Here is a 22,242-nt window from a genome sequence, read left to right on the forward strand (position 1 = left end):
CAGAAGTCTCTCTAAGGCACAGTTAATTCTACCGATTGGATCCTGAAAGGGGGAAAAGCGTTACTGTACGTCTCCCGTGGTCATGTGCAGGATTGGATTTGGAAGGGCACTGACAATCCACCCACCCCCATTTTTTGGAAACACACATGCACACGCACACACCCGCACACCCGCACACACACCACAACCAAACCCACCCTAACCTCCATGGGCCACACTGTCACCTCACATCCTGTCTGAGAGATTCACTCAGGAGGGAGGAAATGAGGTGAAAAAAGAGAAGGGCTGGAATGAGAATGTCTCCCTGGGGCGTGGAAAAATCAAGAAAATGATGTTCAGAAATTCATAGATTTAAAAATGAGCAGCAAGCGGGAGAGAAGGAAAAAGGGAGCAGGGGGGTGAGTTAGCAGTTGGAGGAGAGAAGGACTGGGGGGAAATTTAAAGGAAAAAACAGAGAAGAGAGGAAAAGAGTGATAAAATTGCAAAAGAGAATGAGCAATGCAAAGAAAGAGAGAGTCATAATAGTATATAAACTTGAACACAAATTATGCAAGAAGTTAAAATGGTTCATTTAGGCAGATTAGGATTGATTTTGTCTACTAAAACAAAACAAAAATCAAGACTGTTGGCGAATATATTCATGTGGACTTATTATTCCTACGGTGGGGGGGGGGAGTAAAAGCCTTGTTTTAATACAGTCTGTAGATAAGAAGGTCTCAAACTCCGCTCAGCACAGTATTGACAGCGTTTTATATTCTGGCCCGTTTCTACCCCCTGTAATGGTTATTTAGTCCTGAATATTCCTTGCCACATAAAAAAGTGGAAATGTGTGTGTATGTGTGCAAAAATAAATTATTCTTCTGCAACCTATTTAAAAACTGCTCGGGGTGATTCGTTGTAATTCATGTTTATATTAGTAATGAAAAAATGCACATTGACTCTAAATACTCAGTTACTGACATAAAGTGGGGAGGGATGCATTTCTTAACGCTCTGGATTTAGTTGCTTTAGCCTTAATTCCTAAATTAGCAACACATTTTAATCATTTAAATATTCTGCTTATTTGGAAAGGGGTGAAAAACAAAAATTCACTTGGTGAGTTTTCCCTTGCTTACCTGCCCATGCTCACAGTTTAGCTGGGGCCATTACTGCAAGATACATTTTGGGCATGCAACAATCGGAAAAGACTGTTGCATGCCACAAACTGTTTGAATACTTCATTTCAGCTATAATGTCATCATTAGACATAACTAATGCAGCAACGTGTGCTTGCTTTCATAAAACCAATATTGAAAAAGACTATAACTATAATATGAAAGTCTATAAAATATCATTCAAAGTGCAATGTACTGAAAGTTCCCCTTACCAAAACAAAATGGATGCTGCTTTAGCCTCCACGTTTATTCTTTTCCTTCCGTTGTCTTAATCTCTTCCACTCTATGTCCTTGTCTGCTCTTTCTTTCTTGCCTCTGGCTCCAGCCGTCTTCTCAAACAATGATCTGATTCTCAGGTCTGTGCCAAAATTCAAATGTAACTCAAACCCCGGTAGGCTGACAGGCTTGAATGTTGCCGCTGGACACTTCATATAAATCTTTGTTTTCTAGAGGCAGGTTGAAATACTGTATGATTCAGGAATGCTTCCTCTGATGTTCAACATTTTAGCTTATTTCAGTTAACCTGTGGGTTGCAGATGACAACTTCACTGGAGGGTTGATGAATTTAGTTATTTAGTTAGTTACATACAGTAACTTATCACCAAGTTTTCTGTGTGTTGCTCTGTCCTGTTCTGTTCAAGTTCCATTATTACCCATCTCTTGTTTGAGGCACATTGTAAACAGACTATGACGTTTTTTTTAAGGAATTTTGTTAACAATTTTTACAGGCAGAATAATAACCTAATGATTTCTAAGTTTGCTGAAAGAAACTTAAGTCGTTTGGTACTGATTACAGGAAAAATGGAAACATTCTATTCAATGCTTGTTCTCAATCAATTTATTTCAATTCATTGCTAGTGTAATAGTATTTTAGTTAGTCCACGGCAGGTCTGCTGAACATGCAAAACTCTGAAATTTGTGTATAAGCAAGGATACAATTCAACATATGTGGAGAATAACGCTTACGAAAAATGCATAATAAATACACATTTTCTAAATATAACTAAATTCCTTTTTTAGTAATGTTTTTTGGTTGTCTGTCCACCCATTCTCGTGAACATGATGTTTCAGGAACACCTTGAGGGAATTTATTTAAATTTGGCACAAACGTCCGTTTGGAATCAAGGATTAACTAATTAGATTTTGGTGGTGAAAGGTCATTGTGACCTCATGTCTGTAGCAAAAGAAGAAGAAAATACAGGCAGAGGGCAGGGTCTGTGCAGATGCAGACACAGCCGCACACTTCTAGAGGATCATACGCGATGATTGAAAGGGGTTACTTTTTTTTTAGGAAAAGGCTACTTAGTATAGTTTTAAAATTGTTCAAAGTCTCACTAAATATATTATACGAGTCTGAACAGACATGGATGTAAACTGCAACTTGACTGGTTGGCGGAGGCATACAACTATGAGGCGGAAATAACTGGTCTGTAAAATTCTATTCAATGAAGTTTATTTAAGGGACAGTGCAAATAAATACATATTTATATTGATTTATTGGCATTTGCATATAATTGATAATAAAGGATTCTCAATTGTTTGTCCTCTAAACAATATAAAATTCAATATCTAATACTAGTATCTAATAACTATTACTATCTCATGCATGAGACGATAAATAATCTTAAATATTCTGTATACTTGTCCCAACTATTTTATTTGCTTCTTTTAGTTCATATTAGTTGCATAGAGGTTACAATATGCTGTGCTGTGCTGGTAGCAGAGGTTCTGTGAGTGTTTGTGTGCATACACACATATTATGCACCAGTCTGCATGTGCTTCTTTGTACTTTGACTGTGTCTTCCTATGTGTCTGTGCTATCAGAGCAACAGGTTAACACCTGAGCGATGATACACAAGTGTCTGTCTGACAGGCCTTTTAAGCCTGAGCAGCCACAGAGAACACAGCCCTCCGCGTAACCTGTCATGTGAATAAAGCCAAACCGGTGTGATAGACCTCCCAAACTGATCTGAAACCTTCCTGTGCTCCTCTTTGTAATGCTCCATATGATCGCCACAAAGGCCTGAGATCAGTTGGACCTCTCAGAACCGTCTGGGGCTGCACAACATCCTGTACGCTGTCAGTCAAAGCCAGGCTGAGCCAAGCTATCAGTCAGGCCGCTGCTGGGATTTTCCCACCTCGGGGAGGGAAGATGAGGCTAGGAGCTACAGACAAGGATCACGTTACATTCCCATCAGCTGCTGCACAGCAAAACTACCATTGTCAAAGCTCTTAAGTTACGATTTCACAGAGGGAACTGGTGGAATAGAGAGGGGACTAAGGTTGGTCTAATCCAATTACACAGATCTCAATACTATTCCAATACCACTTAAAGGCTGAAGGATGGCTGCCTCTGGGCTGCTCCCTGCTTGATGGATACACACCCAGCACACTACTAGGTGGCATATTGAGATGGTTGCAGGGTCAAACCATTGAGATGAAACAGGAAGGAGAAGGGACGAGGCCTGGTTGAATAATATTTCAATATCACAGCTAAGGAAATGTACTGACAAGTGAGTGAGGAAACACTGTTACACTGGAGTAGTTTTTGTACCCAGTCCAGCCGCTTCCCTGATGTATTGTGAAGATATATCATTTTCCCACATAATTTAATATCACCCGCTTTTTCTCTCTGTCTGTCTGTCCTTTGTTGTTTGTTTGTTGCTTTTATTACCTTTATGTATCACCATTTAGACCATTCATTGCATAAGTATATGTAACTTCAAAACAAATAATTGAGTGTGGAAATTCATTGTTTACCTTGGAAAAGCCTCTGAACACCTATGACTTTGCAAAATTGAAAGATGCTACCACTGTATCAACTTTAGACAGTCAGGCTAGTTGTTTGTCCTTTTCCAGTCACTATGCTATGCTATGCCAAGCTAAGGCTGCTGGCTGTGGATTCATTTTGAACGTACAGATATGAGAGTGGTATCAATCTTCTCATCGACCTCTTGGCAAAAAAAGTAAATAAGTTATCTATTCCAAAACTCAAGGTCCACTTTCTCTACTTTTTCAAGAACTTTCAGCATCTTCTACTTCTCCTTAGCAGAGGGAGTTGCTTAGTTGTCATGGAGATACCTAACTGAGATATCTAACACTAGTAAGTGGACCTTGAGTTAAATTTGGTCAGATTTGTCAAATTAAAAAAATATTGTTGGGGATTCTTCTGGTTCAGAACTTAATATATAAGTAGTGCGTTACATCATACAGTATGTGTCAAAAATGAAAAGTCAACTGGGCTTCTTGGAGATTTTCAAAACTACAAATGAACATGACAAGCAGGCTTGTTTGATTGTAAAAGAACAAAAAGCAAATTGAAGGAAATGGTAGACTGTGGGCAGGTTCTCTTTGGGGAATGACGGAGATGTTCTGTGACTTTTGCAGTCATGCTGATAGTGATTGTAAGAGATTGCAGGAGAGCTCAGACCGGACACTGTGCAGGGACAGCAAAAGTGTGCTTGACAGAATTAATCAATCAGACTGCATGGGCCTCCATCTCCTCCTGACTGTGGAAACCAAGACGACACAGCTGGGTCAGGGATGGGGAGGGACGGGCCGCTCTGAGTCATCTGTCATCACGTTACATCCATTTATAATTCACTGCGACACAGGCTGTTGTGCGTGGCACGCACAGCCAACAAACATACTAAAAGTGTGAGCATGCACGTGTTGGCACCGGTGTGAACATTAAGATCTACTAACTTAGCAACTTGTTCACTCTGTGCTCACCTGCACTATACAGACAATTTTATAGTGCTTAGAAAAATGTCTGAAATACTTGTGTTTCCACTAAAGAAATTGAGGAAATTATAGCAGACATTGAACAGTTATCAAACTGTAAAATTGTAGCAATAAGCTGTCGGTCATGCACCTACTTTGCTTCCTCATTACCCTGTCATTCTGACACTAGTAAGTGTTCTTGTAACTTAGCAAGCATTGGCCAGAGCAGTAAGCATTACATTTACTTCTTCTGAATAACCACCCCAAAGCTGAACCAGCTAACCTCCCTTTAACTCAGGATGATTGACACAGAATACCTAACCCTCATTGACTATTCACACACTGAAAAATTAGCTGTGTAGTGTGAACCTCTTTTTTGATTTCACACACTTTTTCCATGAGGGGAATGCAGCTTTGATCACCTTTCTACCATCTATACTAATCTATCTAAATCTCTACTGTTGTGTTTTTAATGATTAGTCATACTTGGTACAGTTGTTAGTTAAAAAGAACAACAAATACTATAAAGCAACAGTTGTAATTATTGTTATTGCAGTAACACTGGGAGTATAATCACCTCCTTGGACTGTGTGGTTGATGGCTTGAGTCGTCATCCCAGCAAGCTCTCAAACGCCTCAGTGACTGGCTTTAATTGAACAGGCATCCGGCACAAATAACCAATTTATAACCGCTAAATTCAACCCTCAATCTTTTAAAGGGCCACCAGCCCTAAAAATGATGCTCCCGCTATCGCACTACTGTGAAGCTGTTGTGAGTAGTGAGTGCTGTCAGTCGGATCTGGACTGGCCCTCAGTGGCAGAGTGTACTTGAGCTGGAGGATTAGTAAAGTGAAGATGTTCTTTGTCTAATGTGGGGCTGGTTACTGATTTTAATATGGCAACTGGCGATTCCTTTCAATCGGTTAGCCAGCGCTGCCCTGTGTTGTTTGTTGACTGATGTGCCGGTAAATCGATAAATACTCTATAGTACACCCTTTAAAGGAGCTCTTCTGCCAAGCTTTCTTAATCACTTGAATATTAAGTTTCTGTATTTCCCAACAGCAGCGGTACGACAACAGCTGGTGTGAACACAATGAGTTACACCACCAGCAGCAAGTGATTATATTCCTCCTGTTGGCGTGACGCAGTGACAAATGAAGGAGTTGTGTCTCTTTTTCAGAGGTAGCGAGATTTCCCTGCAGCCCCGCACCCCTCACCTCATTCTGGGGCAACATTTAAGTGAATTTTTGCGGAATATGTGAAAGTGTACGTGCTATGATCATAATTACCATTAGTATTAAAGTAGTTTTGTAGCATAGAACGTTTATTTTTATTCCAGGTATATTTGGATTCTATCATGATTTCAAGCACTTAATGTTCAATGAAGTCTGCATGCGCCATTGTGGTTTATTTTCCTCCTCTAACCCATCCTTCTTCTGATGTCAGTCAGCTAAAGTCCAACCCTGCCCTCATCATAGCATTAAAACTTGATCCACACACTTACTATTAACCTCCCCGAGGCATGGAAAGCCACTCCGTACCAGCAAGCACCCCTCGATATGGCTTGTGTTCATTTAGGGAGCTTAATGAATTACAAGGGTTTCATAATGAGTGTGTCTGAGCAGTACTGTGGGGAGGTCAGATGGTTTGAATAACTAATGAACCCAATCAGCAGTCAGAACTTTAACATGTGTGGAACATTTTATATGCTGTTGTAGAAGACATAGCTACATAAAACAACCCCAGCCCTCCCACCACTACCACTACAGTGAGACTCTAACAAAGTAATTTGGTTTTTCATTTCCTATAGGCCTTTGGAGAGGCAGTTATAACTCTCAGGTCCCATCAGGGAAATACAGGGAAAGTAGGCCGAGCTCTAGTTGGGTAAAAATAGAAAAGAAAACTCTACAACTTGGAGCATGCACTGATTGGCAAAAGCCAAATTTATGTCAGTGTAGTTCAGAGAGATTCCATTAGGTTCCTGAGGACATAACACCATTTGTGGTATATTTTACGGATGCCTTTAGGCTTTCGATCTGTACCTTCAAACTGATGTTTTGGCAATTCCTTCACAAGTGCAAAATACACTAAAACATTAATTTGGATGAAATGTTGTGACAGAGGAAGATGTTTGATGTTTGAAATGTCTCTGCTTTGTTTTCAATACAGCTGACAATCATTGATGTGTGACAAACATAGCTTAAGGACTCCATTTATTATTTCAGTTTTATATATTGTCAGTCATAGCCTGCCTCTTTATTGTGTAAGCAAACAATACAAAGCAATTTCTAAATTGGATTGATCCCATATTGAGAGTTGAGAACCACAAAAATGACAGTACAAGCCTGACTTCCCATTACCATCCAGTTCATGTTTACTATGTTCACCGGCTGATGGGAATGGTCAGTATTTGGTGATAACCATGTATTGGACAAATCAAGATTTTGACCTGATGATACAAGAGATCCTCAAAGTCATTACAGTTAGCCCATCTGGGAACACATGTCAACCTTATGGTGGTGCTGAAGAAGGAAGGCAGGGATCACTAAAGTCATTAGGGTTTGGCATCTGAATGTCTGTACAAAATTTCATCAGGTAGATTTTGAGATAGTTCACTGGATAAATTAGCTTGGACCTGCCATTGGTGTGGGATAAAAAGTCAAAAGATAACTTAAGCAGGCTTTATCCTATGGGGCCCATGAATTCCAGGACAATCCATTCAATAATTGAGATATTTCACTCTGGACCAAAGTGGTGCACTGATCGACCGACAAATATTGTTATTCCTATGGCTGCATCTTTAGTGTAGCTGAAAATTTCAGTTTAACATTATCTTCGTTAACCCAAGGACTCACACACACACACACACACACACACACACACACACCACACACACACACACACACACACACACACACACACACACACACACACACAGATACACTAGTTGGTCCACTTTTTTAGTGAGCTACACACTAATTGTGCATATGTACAGAGGTAGACACACTCCGAACCATGGCTGCGTGCACGCACACATGCACTGAATCACACATCCCCTCCCATAATCTCCTCCCCAATCCCCTGGCCCCTGTCATTCAGATCTATGAACTTCCATTAGTAGCCATCTGTTACAACCTGCAGCAAAGCTATTAAGACACACACACACACACACACACACACACACAACACACACGGATACACTCACCTTACTCAACGTATGGCAGACTAACTTCTTCTAACCCTTGAGAGAATTTGCTGAAGCATTGCCTGTTTAACCTTCAAAGGAGAATCCACCTGTAAACTCACAAACACCTGTGAATACCGTCACTATGCCGCTGCTACACACAACAGATGTGTTAGAAGGTCAGCAACCTTCATGCTCACACACACACACATACACACACACACACACACACACACACACACACACACATCAGACAGAATGAGAGGTGATTACAAACACACGTAGGGATAGGTCACAGCTTTGTGTTGTAAAAAAAGATTGCAGTATCTCAAGATTATTCTATCTATAATCTTGGGTCATTCTATCACTCCCACAGATAAAAGGTCACAACATTCCACCCACTTTTCCTTGGCAGCATTTCACATTAGACAAAATGTCAGAACTTGATCTGCTTCATGGCAGTATGCTGCCTCCAGCACTTTTCTTCACATCGTCAATGCACACATTTATTTTAGCTCTGAATATACAATTTCCACTTCTATTTGAATGCTCCGTTTCCCCTTTTTTGCTAAACAAATGTCAGTGTACAGCAGACGATTTGTATATTTTTTTGCCATGTTCCTGCCTCACACAAAGTCATTCATTTGAGTGACAATATGGGTTCCAGGCAGGAAGTGGGGGGGTTTGATTCAGCATCTAATTATCCAACTTCTTCTTGAAAGGAAGAAATGCGTTCTCTGTTTAAGCAACTTGTTCACGTAGCAATAGCATCTGCTTCACTCCTTCATTTCCCCGTCAGCGAGAGACAAATGAATAGAAATGACTGCTTTGTGCTTTTATGCAGAAGTCTCCCCAAGCTGCATAAACCATATATTTCTCCTATCCCATATGTGATTTTGTGTCTGCAGAGAGGGAAGAGAAAAGAAAAAGATAGAGACACTTGAATCAGGAATCGCTGCGCTAAAATGCAGAGGCTTTCTTTTTTCGATTGCAAGGCAGTACTCTTGTCTGTTTGTTGTTTTCTTTCCTAGAAGGCACAATTGAAAAAGATAATTTTTATGAAAGGGACTTTTGAAAAACGCCTCAGCAATCAAACACAAAATATATGTTATAGCGCTTTGTGGTGAAAAAAATTAAATAAGCACTGCGCAAAAATAGTGCCTTTTTCGGGTAACAAAGCGACACATCTGCTTTTCCAAGTAAGCCCCCTTTTGTAGAATGCCAGTTTTATTTTATTTTTTTAAACTAAATATGTCATTATGGATCACTGTTCTAAGCAGGTCAAACTGAAACCCCTCGGCCCTTCACCCTATCAGATCCCTCCACCTCCGCTGCCTCCTCTTCATCCAGACAATTATCCGCCAGCTCCCTCTTATCAGCATCATCAGCTGAGAGGCCATATAGGAAAATGGTTTCCATTGGAATAAAGTCCATGTGCAAACTTTCTGTGGATACAGATCACAGGGATTAAGAAACCTCCCATTAATCCGGTATTAAACACTGCGTAATTGCTTTAGTGGTTATTTGCATAAAAATTTATGTGACAATAAAATTGCACATTACCCATTTTTTATTTTATTTGGGTTCAACATTTGAAGTAGTTTTTGCTGTTTGATGATGCAAATTTCTTTTTAAACTGGTCAAGAGTGGGAGGCCAGATGTGACTTTTGGGCAAAGTACCTGTTGGTATTGAGGTAAATAATCTTTATCTGAATGCTTCTATAAGATCCATAACCTGACTCTGAACCTGGAAAGCTGTGCTTTAATTCCAGTGTGATGGAGAATCAGGTTCTGCTTGAGTGAGTCCCTTATTCTCATCTTTGTGGAGTGGACAAGGCCAATAAGCGCTGGACGGAGCCCCAGTGCCACTGCAAAATAGCCTTGGGAAGGAACTTGTCTTGGTGGAACGTGTACGTTCAAAGGTTGTTTTAGTTCTGCAACAGAAAACTCAAATGGGACAGATAGTCTAGCTAGCTGTCTGGATTTACCCTGCAGAGATCTGAGAAGCAGTTAACCATAAATTGACCAGAGTTTAAAATTCCAACACAAAGAAAGCGTTAGGTAACGGACATCCGGCTGTAAAGAGTGACATCTAATGGAATTTCTGGTATATAGTATTTTATGTTTTGTCCACAGAAATTACATTTGTTAAGTTATTCTGTCTCCACTGCGGAGAATAATGTCAATTTTATTTAATTGAGGTTGAAGGCTTTTGAACACAACAGAGAAACCTACACCTTGATTAAACAAACGTCATGCAATACATTAATATGCAAATAAGGTGCACCCACTAAGGCTATTGTATCAGTTTGCAGCATAGGACTGCGGGAAAGGAAAAGTTTGACTGTATGTGAAAGACAAAAAGGGATGAGTAAAATGGCTATGAGAGGTTGTGTTGCTCACAGGAGGAATGATATTAGTTTCTTTCTGCCTGGGCTTCTGTGGACTCAGTTTAAACATTCTCATCATGGTTAATGTACACAATCCCCACCACTTGTCCCCACAGAGTAAGGACACACACAGAGAGGCCAAGGGAAGCAGAGGTCGGCTTGCCTTTATTTTGCTCTTCCATCAGAGCAAGCAGTTAATCTTTGCTCGGCCCCAGCTTATCTGGGCGCCTGCCACCCTTGCCCCTGCCCAGGGAGAAAGGCGTCACACGCCTCAGCCCTCTCTCCTCCGCCTCCCTTCCCTTTGCCTTCCCCTATGCTCATTTCTCCTTGGCTGAGTGGAGGAGGTGGCTGCAGATTGAATTATTCTCCCTTTTACCATTTCTCCTAAGTTTGCATTCATTTGCAGAGCACTGTCACTTCTCTTCTGTTGGGCTTGTTTCTTAAGTGGAAGCTGTTCAGAGTCCACCTTGTTGCATCATCTCATATCAGTTCTAAAATTGGCCTGCAATGGTCATGCAAAGAACAAACAGGGCTTTTATTGGTGTTAGAGCACATTTACCTACCTAGAGCCCCCATGGTGGCACTGTGATTATTTACATTATCAATAAATCTGTATATTGTTATTTTTCTTATTTTACAATTAGTTGATAAGTCATTCTGTTGATAAAATGTCACGTAGCATGTGACATCAGATGTCTTGTTTTTTTCCTGACCAACTATCCAGAAACCAGATATTGTGTTCACAATGACATAAAACAGTAAAGCAGCAAATCCTCACAGTGGAGAAGCTGGTACCAGATCAAGTTTGTAATTTTATTCTTGAATAAATAACTTTCAAAAAAATCGATTATCGAAATTGTTGACTGGATTAATCGATTAATTAATTTATCATTAATCGTAACTATGCCCCACCCAAAAACCAGTAGACTTGTGTAATGTTTACCTGGAAATACGTCACATTACGGAAGATGAGGAAACTCTTAACTACTGTTTCACTGTGAATTCAAGGATTGTTTTTCCAAATCCAAAAACTCTCAAAACATTTTTAAAACCTGTTCGAACCTTACACGTTCATCGTTATCTTTTTTTATTAAATGAAAGACTAAAAGGATTTTAGTCTCGTGTGTACTCTCAAGTTATCAGGAGGAGTTAAATTCTTGCCGTCAATCTCTGGTATACCTGCCCTGCAGTCCTCCTCCTCCTGCTCATTTCCTCCTCCTCCTCATCCGTGATTTCTGCCCTACTGTCTTGAGCTTTGACAGCCTGTCATCATATAATGACCTAACACGTTTTATGATTGGCAGGTGTTTTTCCTTACAGGCCAATGAAGTAGGGGCTTGGAGATGTGGTTTGATTCACAGTTACCTTGTTTTTTTCGCTGACTGACAGGTGGCTCCCCAGACTACACAGACAGGAGGCCTGTTTGTTTGTTTATCACCCATTTAATTCATCCTGTGTTTGAAAAGCTATACGGTAGCTGTCGGCTAAAGCTTTGGCTCGTTCAAGGCAGTGACCAGGGGGATGGGACATTGCCTTTCTCTGCCAAATGAGTGACAGGGGAAAGGTTTTGCAATGGGAAAATAAGGTAAGGGAAAATGGTAGTTTGCCTGGAGGCAGCGGTGGAGAGAGTGGATTCTGAAGGGAGCGTTGAGGGGACAGGGGCGGGGGGGGAAAAACCTGAAATATTGACCTTGGAAAACCATCTCTACAATTCTAATTATCTCACTCTGTCCCCCTTTCTACCTTCCTGCCTCTTTTACTGTCTCTCTCCCTCCCCTCATGTCTCTCTTTCTCTCTCCCTTTTTCATGTGTGTCCTTTGCTCCTGTAATCTTTGCGACCTCAGATAAAAGCAGCCCGGCTCTTTTTCTTCTCTTTGATACTCATTAATCCCGATCATTGATTACAAACTTACAAGCTCAGGTTCAGCTTATCACAATAAGCCTCTACCATTTGACACCCCCCCCCCTTCCTATACTGTATGGTTTATAATACTGTACACCCAGGCTATCCAATTGGTGGCCTACAGGCCCCATCCGGCCCAGAAGCCAACCTTCAAGTGGCTCAGCAGAATCAGATAAGACAATATTGGCTATTCTTTATCGTTTATAATAGATTCAGTGTGTTTTCTTGCCACATTCCCTCGCAGCGCACAGAGAAAATGGACCAGATGGCAAAATATCGCTACAGATCGTGAGGCGACTGGGGAGCTCCTTGCAGTGTCATGTCCTGTCTGTCTGTCTGAACAATTGGTTAAAATAGGCACTAAAAGGAAGTGGGCAGCTTCCGCCTCTTCTGCGTCTGACCATCCACTATATTTCTTAGAAATAGCAGATCAGACAGTGCAGATCCACCTGGCGGTGCAACGTTTCTGTCGCGCCACACTCCACTTTATTCCTATGGGTGACCTCAAGCAACTTTAACGCGCCCGCAAAGCGTCCCGGGGAGGCGTCAAAAAAACTCCATCTTTATGCAAATGCATTGAACGTGACACAACTATCCAAAAGAAGTAGACGGAAATCTTTCAAACTGACCTTTGTTGATCTGAAATGAAGACAGATTCAGCAACTGCATGGCCTATTTCTCGCTTAAAATGTTTTCAGAAACGTTTTGATTAAATATTTTTGTAAAATGCAAGATTGTATTACAAACAAGCCGCCATTACTGTCGTTTTGAAATTTGGGAGTAGCCAGACCCAAGTGATGCGTTTGTCCAATCAGCTGCCGGTCAAGAGGCGTGGAGCATTAACCACGGATGTATAATGTCGCGACACCGCGCTTCAGTTGTGTCACAAAAATGTATCTGCACTGTAATTGAGCACTTTTCCTTTGCCAAGAAAGTCCATCCACCGCACAGGTGTGGCAATCAAGATGCTGATTAGACAGCATGATTAATGCACAGGTGTGCCTTAGGATGGCCACAATAAAAAGCCACTCTAAAATGTGCAGTTTTATTGTCTTTACGGTGTCTCTTTTTAGGAGAATATGGGCTTTAGACAAAAAATATTGAGCCAATCATTTAGTTATTTTTCATTGGAAAAAGTGCAGAGGAGTCAAATATTTTTTACCAGCTTTGAGTCTTTCCTGGAGTCCATGTCTCAGGCTGCAGCTACAAACAGCCACCAATCAGAGCAGAGAGCGTAAAAGCTTCTTTGTGAAGAGGTGAAACAAAGTCCCAAAAAATCCGGAAAGCACTTGCTGCTGCTCGTAATGTGTTATTCCTGTGAGTGCAGGAAAACAACCTAGATGAGCATATCAACATTTTTACCACCTCCTATCTTCTCTCATCTCAAATATGGTGACTAGACAGCAGAGCCCAACCACGGGCAGGCCGATGTTATCGGCCAATTTTGGACATTTCCCGATTTATCGGTATCGTCATTTATAATGGACCATTAAAACTAGCATCGCATAGTTTGTCCACCAGAGGGCACTTTACAATGGCCCTGTTGTTATTGTGTTTTTGTTCAAAGGACTTTAAGTTTCATATCTTAAGTTTGTATTTTTACATACATTTTGTTTATCAGAACTTTAATTTATTTTGATGTTCCTCTGTTCTGTTGTGACAATAAAACAAATTATTATCATATTAGTTTAGTGAGAACATATAAATAACTACAAATAACTAATGTTAGGGAAATCTGTTTATATTTTGTTGCGTGTTTCTGGATGTTTTGTTTTAATATACATATCGGATTTTTAAATAACCAAATAATTGTATTGGGATCGGCTGTAAAAATCCTTTATCGGTCGGGCTATACTAGACAGTAAGAAGACTCTTTTTTTAAGAGAGATTTTGTGAGAAAATCAAACTGTAACTGTAAAAGTGATAAACACTCAGTATAATATTTCCCTTACAAATTAATTCCTTGTTGTCACGTTAAATCTAACAAAACTTGGAATATTTAGGTTATACCTCACACACACAACACACACACACACACACTGCACTGCACTGCACTCACTGCACACAGGTGATCCAGTTAAAAGGCTTAATCTGATACTGTAATCATCTATATGCATGATAATGACATATTTTAGAGCCATGGTTCATTCTGTTTTGAAACCTCGCTTACTGCACTACAATTTCAGATGACGCCGTAGAGCTACTTCTTAAGGGCAGCCACGGCATAGTATGCTGAGTGAAGGCGGAGGAGTACATCTATTCATTTAAATTGGTGCTAATGGCAGACTATTTAAAAGTCAATTAATTGCTAGGGGCCATATGCACAGTGGCAGTTAATGCTGTCACAACGCTGAGTAGTAATTGGGTGTGTTGATGGGATGTGCTGGTGTGTGTTCCTTGTGTCTGAAGCTGAGTGGCCACCTACTGGACCTCCAGAACCTCTCAACAAAAGGACTGTCTGTTGCCGGCAAATGATAGTTGCCATAAAGCAAAGCATCATGGGGGAGCAGCATGATAGCCGGGATTCAGTTTGTACTGTAGTTTGTGGAGATGCATCCACTGTGTTTGTTTTCAATTTTCAATAGTATTCACTGTTTTCTCTTTACTTTTGCACCATTATTTCTGAAATCTGCTTTAGAATCTATCACTCTTCTATATCCCTTTTTGTTTCTTTCAGTTCGACATCACTACCTCCATCACTAGTCTCACCTTTTCATCCTCGTTCTCACTTTATCATCCTACTCTGTACTGAGAGGGGGGGGGGGGGGGGGGCTGAGATCGATGTTGGGCTGTGCAAACAGAGACCAGCAGCTGGCTGAATCGGAGTGATCGATCAGGCACACAGCATTTGCTCTGCCAGACTGCCTGGCCTTTGTGGATGGAGATTATTTCTAAATTATTACAGGAGGCAGATGCTTGTCAGAAGATGCTCTCTGTCAAGGTTAGACTGTTTCAGCGCTGCCTAGCTCCCTCCTTCTCCCTCCTTCTCCCTCTGTCACACTTTTGCTTTCTTCATCTTCCTAACTTCGTCTATTATCCCTCCCTTTTATGTTTTCACCATTTCTTTCTATCCCGTAAGGGTTTTTCTGTAATTTAACATTTTCCACATTGCTCTTTCATACCATGTAGCTGTCTTTTTGGCAGCATGTTGTTTCACTAGCAGCAGATTGGTTTAGCACATTAGATAAAAGGCACACAGCGCATACCACTCAGGTAATGAGAAACTGAAAATGCCATCTAGTTAAATGGACTTCATACGCACAGACAGAACCGGCTGCACAGTATAATCTACTAATGTTGGTGTACAATGATACTAAATAAAGCAGCGGGCTGCTGTGTGTGTGAAGCCCTCTCGAATATGAGTTTGTTCCTTTGTGGAACTATATATGGTATTTTCATTATCTGCCCTTCAACAATGCTAAATGCCTAAGTTCTTTAAAAATAAATGCATGTTGAAGGCTTTTGTACATCTTTGTGCTGGGTCAGTGCCATATGTGTGCTTCTGAGTCTGTACATATGTGCTTTAGTTTAAAATTGATAATTTGAGTGTAAGACGCCGTGAATGTGTGTATTTTCACCCTTGTTAGGCTGATTACACTTGGGAACAGCCTTGTACGCCATGGGCTCTACCTCTGTCTCATTCATTTATCCTGACCACTGCTTTATTCTCATGGTCAGCATCAATTAGCCCAATGCTTTTCTCTCACATGACATATCACTACCACTGTGTAGTAAATGTCCCCTCTACAATTCTCAGTACAAATTAAAGTGTTTCTTTAAATGGGCTGTAGGATATTGGATTGCCTCTACAAGGCTCTCACGGACCGTTCCCTATCTCGTCAAACACCGACACTTTGTCTGACCCTTATTTGTTTTATCCATGTTCAGGTGAACATATCAATTTTATGTTTCCAATGAAGGACTGAGGATTTAGTCGAGGTGAGCAGTAATTGTGTGACCATTCAAATGGTGTACCTGTTTTAAGCAAATTCCCAAAAAGAGAATACGTGATCATTTTCAAGAGGAAGTAAAAAGATTACATATGGCAGTGCGCTAAGCGTTCAGTGGCATTTCATATATTTCTCACCTTAGCGTGCATGAATGTCAATTTATTGATTATTGTGTCCTCTGTCTTCATTTAGTGTTTTTGTCAGCCAACATGGGGGACAAAGAGAGGAATGACATGTTAGAAAAGGTTCTTGTATTGATTCGAACGTGGGACATTGCGGATGCCTTTTAAGTCTAAACCAAGGTTTATCTTTTTGTTACATTGTATACATTTACAGTTTTGGTTTCATATTGCAATGATGCAAGCGCACTAAATAACAATGCATGACACACCTACATGTACATCCTTTTGTCATCACCTACCTACCGATACGTGACAGTAATTGGTTTGTAGAAGGGCTCTCCTGCCCTCTCGTATTCTTTCTTTCTCATCCTCTTGGAAAATAATTTTTGCAAAGTTCCTGTTTCACCTTCACTATCCATAGTGAAGGTGAAACGGGGACTTTGCTTGGGTCTTGAGGAGCTGCAGTGTTTATTTATGAACAAACTGAAACCTACACTAGAAATTTGCTACCACTTTACAATGCCACTGCTAATTTTACTCTTTGCTCCGATCGCCAACAGCTGTCTCCTCTAACCACATCCATCGTCTCTCAATCATTTGACAACTCAATCACTACGCACTGAGCTACTGTATTCCTTAAAGGAGCTTAGCTACTCTTTTAACATGCCACTGGCCTGCCAGAACCTGTTTATTAAAAAAAATCCATATTCTTTTAAGGTATTTTATTTTTATCAAGGTCTTTTTGTACGCATATTTAAAATATGCATTCAAACAAATTGAAACATTAAGTATGCTATTTAATGAAACAGGGAGCAGGGGAAACAGCTTCTCTTAAATGTGAAAATATGCTCTTCAATAGCCCTACAGTAAATAGTTCTTTTTTTACGTGGTTTACCTTGTTAGCAAGACAGTCACCAATACAGCCATGTGTCATCTGGATTGTGTTTCTGGCAATTTACAATAGCAATATGTGGCTTTACTGAGTGATGACAGGCCTTTTGACATGTTGTGTAAAGTCTCTGCCCCATTTTTCTATGTGTTAACTAAGCAAGTTGTTAACTAACCACTAACCCCTTTAATTTAATGTTGTCTTTCAACAACATGGACGTTGTTCTTTGCTGTGCTAGGCTTAACACACCCGGGACCAACAGTATCTCAATAATGAAGTTGAAATTGAGTATCTCGTTGGACTCTGGGTCAAAGGCTGAAAATTGGCATATTTCAAACTCTTCCTTAATGCGTATGTAGCGATCATGTTTTTACAATCTGTGGTTGTTACAAACGTAAAGAATAGTACATTAACAGGTGGTTTTTGGATGGGGCTTAGAACTCAAGATGGCATTTCACCAATAAAATACAACATCACATTCAGTATTGCCAGTCACTCTAGTGAATTATCAGTTCAGAAAATAGAGCACTCTCAATCCACATCTGACAGACATGAAAAGAAAAGCCGTGGGATTATTTTCTTAGACAGGACAGGGAGGGTGCAAATCAGCATCACCAGAATTTAAAATGAAAAAGATGGATTGAGCTATAATTTTGCATACAGTCATTTGGAATGGGATTATTTATTATTTGTCATTTTATTATGCATTCAGATGTGGATATGTTTATAAATTGGAGGTCCTACATTTTGGTACCACCACACTCAGCACTTGTGAATGCTGAGCATCATCCCCTTGTTGAATATTCAGTGAATCATCTCTCGGTGGCCAAGGAGTATAGACTGTATCCGGACGAGCTACAGCAGAGTGATCAAACATTTACATTGTTAGCCAGATGTTGTTTGCATGAATATATGAAACCTGCTAGCAAGCTAGCTGTGCTCCACACAGTGAAAAAAAACTGAATTCGAAAATTTGTTAGTCAGAAGACATATTGGCATAAATGTGTGACAGATTATCATTTTAAAGTGTCATCACACTGTAGGGGCTATTATAGATTCATTTATCCAATATTGTTTTTTCTAATGTAAAGTAGAAGAAATTAGATTAGATTTACAAACAGACCATATCTAAGCGTGAATAGTTCTGCAAGAATTTGAAAAGCAGCTACAAAGCTGATGATGAAGTGGTGAATTGTGTGTGCACACATACTGTAAGACCAGGGACTAGTGATTACAGACACCCCGTCATACATCTCCACACTACACTGTTGGTATTTAAATGCCAGTGCACTTAGCTTTATTTCTCTCTAGTAAAAAAAGATCTCCTGGGAGAGATAGACAGTGTGGTGGTAGTGGTGGGGGGGTTGAAAGAAAGAAAGGAGAAGCGGCGTAGAGGCGAGAAGAAGCCCGGATGGGGAGAGAGTGGGTGATGAGTAGAAGGCAAGTGAGAGGGATTAATTGTTCACCCAGGAGAGGAAGATAACATCAGATGTTTAAAAGCCGCCACAACTAATCCTGTCATTTCTTGGACTAGAATAATGAAAATGGAGAAATGAGATCTCTTGGAGAACTGGAAAGCGAGCTAATCTGTATGCCTGTAACGAGTACATGTTTGTGATTGCTAAATGGTCTACACATTATTGTATATTTCTACTCACATGGTATCATTTTCTAGTGGGATGACTGCTAAAATAAAGTCATTTTACTGGATTCAGTGTTGCTGTTTTTCTTCATGTTTTATTATTACCTCTGTGATTCATTATATATGTATGATGTATTTAAAATAATTTGCATCTGTATTTTCACTGCAATAGCCAGGCATTGTAAACCACATCCTGTTTTCAGAAAGGAACATATCAGTGCATGTTTTCTTTCTACAAGTTTTTTTGTATTTTCATTTTTTTTATACAATACGTCCTGACAATTTCCCATTGCATGCCATATTGTTTAGATTGTGATTGTATTAGTTTTTATTACAGTATTAAATCAACTTACATTTAATGTTCATATTGCACAATTTGTGCCTTTATTATTACCTTTCTTAAGTTTCCTATCACTGCTGCGGAAAAGCATTGTGTTCAGGAGCTGAAACACAATCATGTGAGATGTGATGAGTGTGAATTCATTCATTTGTTGCATTTAAAACGGTAACTGTTCAGCAACCGACTTTCTAGTCATAGCTGTCAGAGCAGTATGAAAAAAGTGACAAAACATTTGCTGTGATGGATTACCTATGTCACGCTAGTTCAAAAGGCTCTCAAAGTTCATCGTATCATCATCATGTAAACCAGCGGCAGCAAAACATATGGTACACTTTCATCACGAAATCAGTCGGCAGTAACGTGTAGAGTACACAGAATTTCGTTAATGGGCTAAAACATGCAAAATCATCTGCTTGATCTATAAAATCCCAGAAGAGACCCCTCCTGATGTTCTCTGTGTGGGACCAGCTATCTGCCCTACTTCTGTCTGGGTTTGCTCTCTTATCCACGTAGCTCTCGCTTCCCCTCTGACCCACACCTGCCGTTCTCTCCAACATCTCCTCCACCCTTTGAGCTCGCAGCACTCCCCTTCCTCCCCTGTCATATCTGTCATAGACGTTCAGTCGCTGGTGTTGCTCTAGGCTTCAAATTTAATTTGGTTTCAATCTGCTGTAATTGCTTTGAGAGACGACCGTGTCTGCATGTTTTTCCTCTCTTATGTCTGCTGGAATACTTTATAGGGTGTGTGTGTGTGCGTGGAAGTGTAAGTGTGTGTGCATGGATGAATATGACTGAAGGTGTGTGCTTGTGTGTGCACATGTGTGTGTAAATCCTGAACAATTGCCTGGCCATACACTGTCATTGATACACTTTGTCAAACACCAGCTGCTGTCACTGGACTCTCTGGCACTTTGACAAGGCTTTTGTCAGATACCATACACTTTCTCTTTGCAGCAGAGAAGGAGGAGGGGAGGGGGCGAGGTAAATCTGCAAGACTTCACAAAACATCTTTTTGTCATGACCTTTTAGGTGAATAATAACCCGGGTTCTAAGTTCTGAATGTGTAGCTCCTTTCATTATTCTATCAGCCAGCTAAAGTAAGAGGAAGGATGATTGAAGTAAAAGGGCAAAAATGGACAGCAAAGTATACAGTTTGCCCTTGAGTTACAGATGGTGCTATGATGAGGTGAGGTGAAAAGAAGATTGCTAAGCTAATGGACAGAGATAATATTGGTTTGTGTAAAAAAAAAAAAAAAAAACCTGCCTTCCTCCCATTGTAGTTTTTCTTTATATTTCTAACTGGGTCTTTTTCGTCCTGGTCATCTCGGAATGAGTGTGGCCATTTCTGCTCGCTATTGTAGACGACTACATATAACAGAAAAAAAGTGGCCGCTGCTCTTACAAAATCCCTGATCACACATTATTTAAAGCAATTTTACTATAATACTTTGGATATACAATATTCAGTGGAATTCCAGAAAGGGATTTCCCCACTATCCCCCAAAAATATTTTATTTTCTAATTTGTCTCAATAATACAAGTCTGACCCTTTCCAAATGTATTTGCATCCAAGCTCAGCAACCAGTTAGTCTGCCAAAGAAAAGGGCACAGAAAATACAAATGTGTGTATAATTGATTGCAAGTTGATTAGTGAGGGCTCTTTTGAGCTGATTGCAAGTGTACAGTGTATACAGTGGAGTTTGTGTGTGTGTGTGTGTGTGTGTGTGTGTGTGTGTGTGTAATATGTGACTTAAGAGTGTGTCTTAATGTGTGTATGCATATATGTATTAAACACACACACGCTGTGATAATCATGCTTCTCTTCCTAACGACCGCTGTCATTGATTTTCTCCTCATGCTGTGTGTTTGTGTGTGTGTGTGTGTGTGTGTGTGTGTGTGTGTGTGTGTGTGTGTTTGTGTTTAAAAAAATAAAGTGTGTTTTGGCAAACCCTACATAGTTTTTGTCATGATGTGACACAAATAACAGACTGTTGAAATATGGAGTGGCTGAGTGTACGCATCAGCTCTCTGTCTGATACTGTTGTGTTTGTGTCGCAGAGTGTGTGTATATCACTCTCACCTCTGATGAAGGAGACGTTTGCCCTGCATCTTGATGCTGTTTTGCTCTCCTCCTCCCCACTCAGCCTGCGGAGGAGGCAGACGAAACAAGCAGGTCATCCAAGCAATCGCACACACCTGTTAACAGATGTACCAACTAAATAAGCAGTCATGTGCTTTGTTTCTTTCTAGCGGAATGTCACTTGGCTTCTTTTGACGTATTTATTTTTAGTTATATCGCGTGTTCCAGACAAAGGGTATGCAATTATCTCCTTCTCAGTCACCTACAAGGTCGATGCCTTATGGGCCGCTAGAGAAACAAGACATCTGAATCTTATTTTTTTGTAAATGGCGTCTTTAGGCTCCCTTCCTTTCTGTCTGTGTTGTCTGACTGAGGCCAGTAACAGCAGTAAAGGCCAGGCAGCAGTTTGGGCATGTCTGTGACTATCTGTCAAACAATGGACAGTGAGCCCAACCAGCCAGACAGCCGCATGTCACTGAGCTGATCCTTGCCCCATCCACACAGCGCTCCGCCTGCACGCTCACCCGGAGCCCCCTGCTGGTCCCTGCATGTAGGACACTTGGCTACCTGCAAGCCATCAGGACTGCAGATCTGTGTGGCGTTGACTCACTGCCATGCTCTTACAGTGATCTTGTTTGACCTTTACATCTTTAATTTCTGCTGGACTGTGTAAACTGTAACAATTCCAAATTTTGCTGCACAATTAATTGTCTTATTACATTATCTTTGTCTCTTTCAGTCAAATTTAAAAATATTTATTTAACATATAAAGGTCTTGAATGAATCCCAGAATACATCTTTTGGTTATATCACTGTAGTGTGACCCATGTACACAGCCTATGAAGTAAACTACGCCACTTTATTAT

The 22,242-nt window shown here is 40.4% G+C and overlaps 1 protein-coding gene across 4 annotated transcripts in view; it reads left to right on the forward strand.

Moving 5' to 3' along the window:
* The window catches only part of cacna2d2a (calcium channel, voltage-dependent, alpha 2/delta subunit 2a), a 145,859-nt gene that overhangs the window by 44,235 nt on the left and 79,382 nt on the right, over positions 1–22,242 (forward strand). The window contains exon 1 of one of the 4 annotated variants that reach the window (XM_032514827.1): positions 15,265–15,294. The exons of the other annotated variants lie outside the window; for them this stretch is intronic. Within the exon in view, the coding sequence (XP_032370718.1) occupies positions 15,280–15,294 (15 nt within the window). The 5' untranslated portion in view covers positions 15,265–15,279. Of the gene's footprint in view, positions 1–15,264; positions 15,295–22,242 lie in introns of those variants that run through there. 4 annotated transcript variants of the gene reach the window in all.

Source organism: Etheostoma spectabile, chromosome 4 (assembly GCF_008692095.1).
Source record: "Etheostoma spectabile isolate EspeVRDwgs_2016 chromosome 4, UIUC_Espe_1.0, whole genome shotgun sequence".
Taxonomy (NCBI): domain Eukaryota; kingdom Metazoa; phylum Chordata; class Actinopteri; order Perciformes; family Percidae; genus Etheostoma; species Etheostoma spectabile.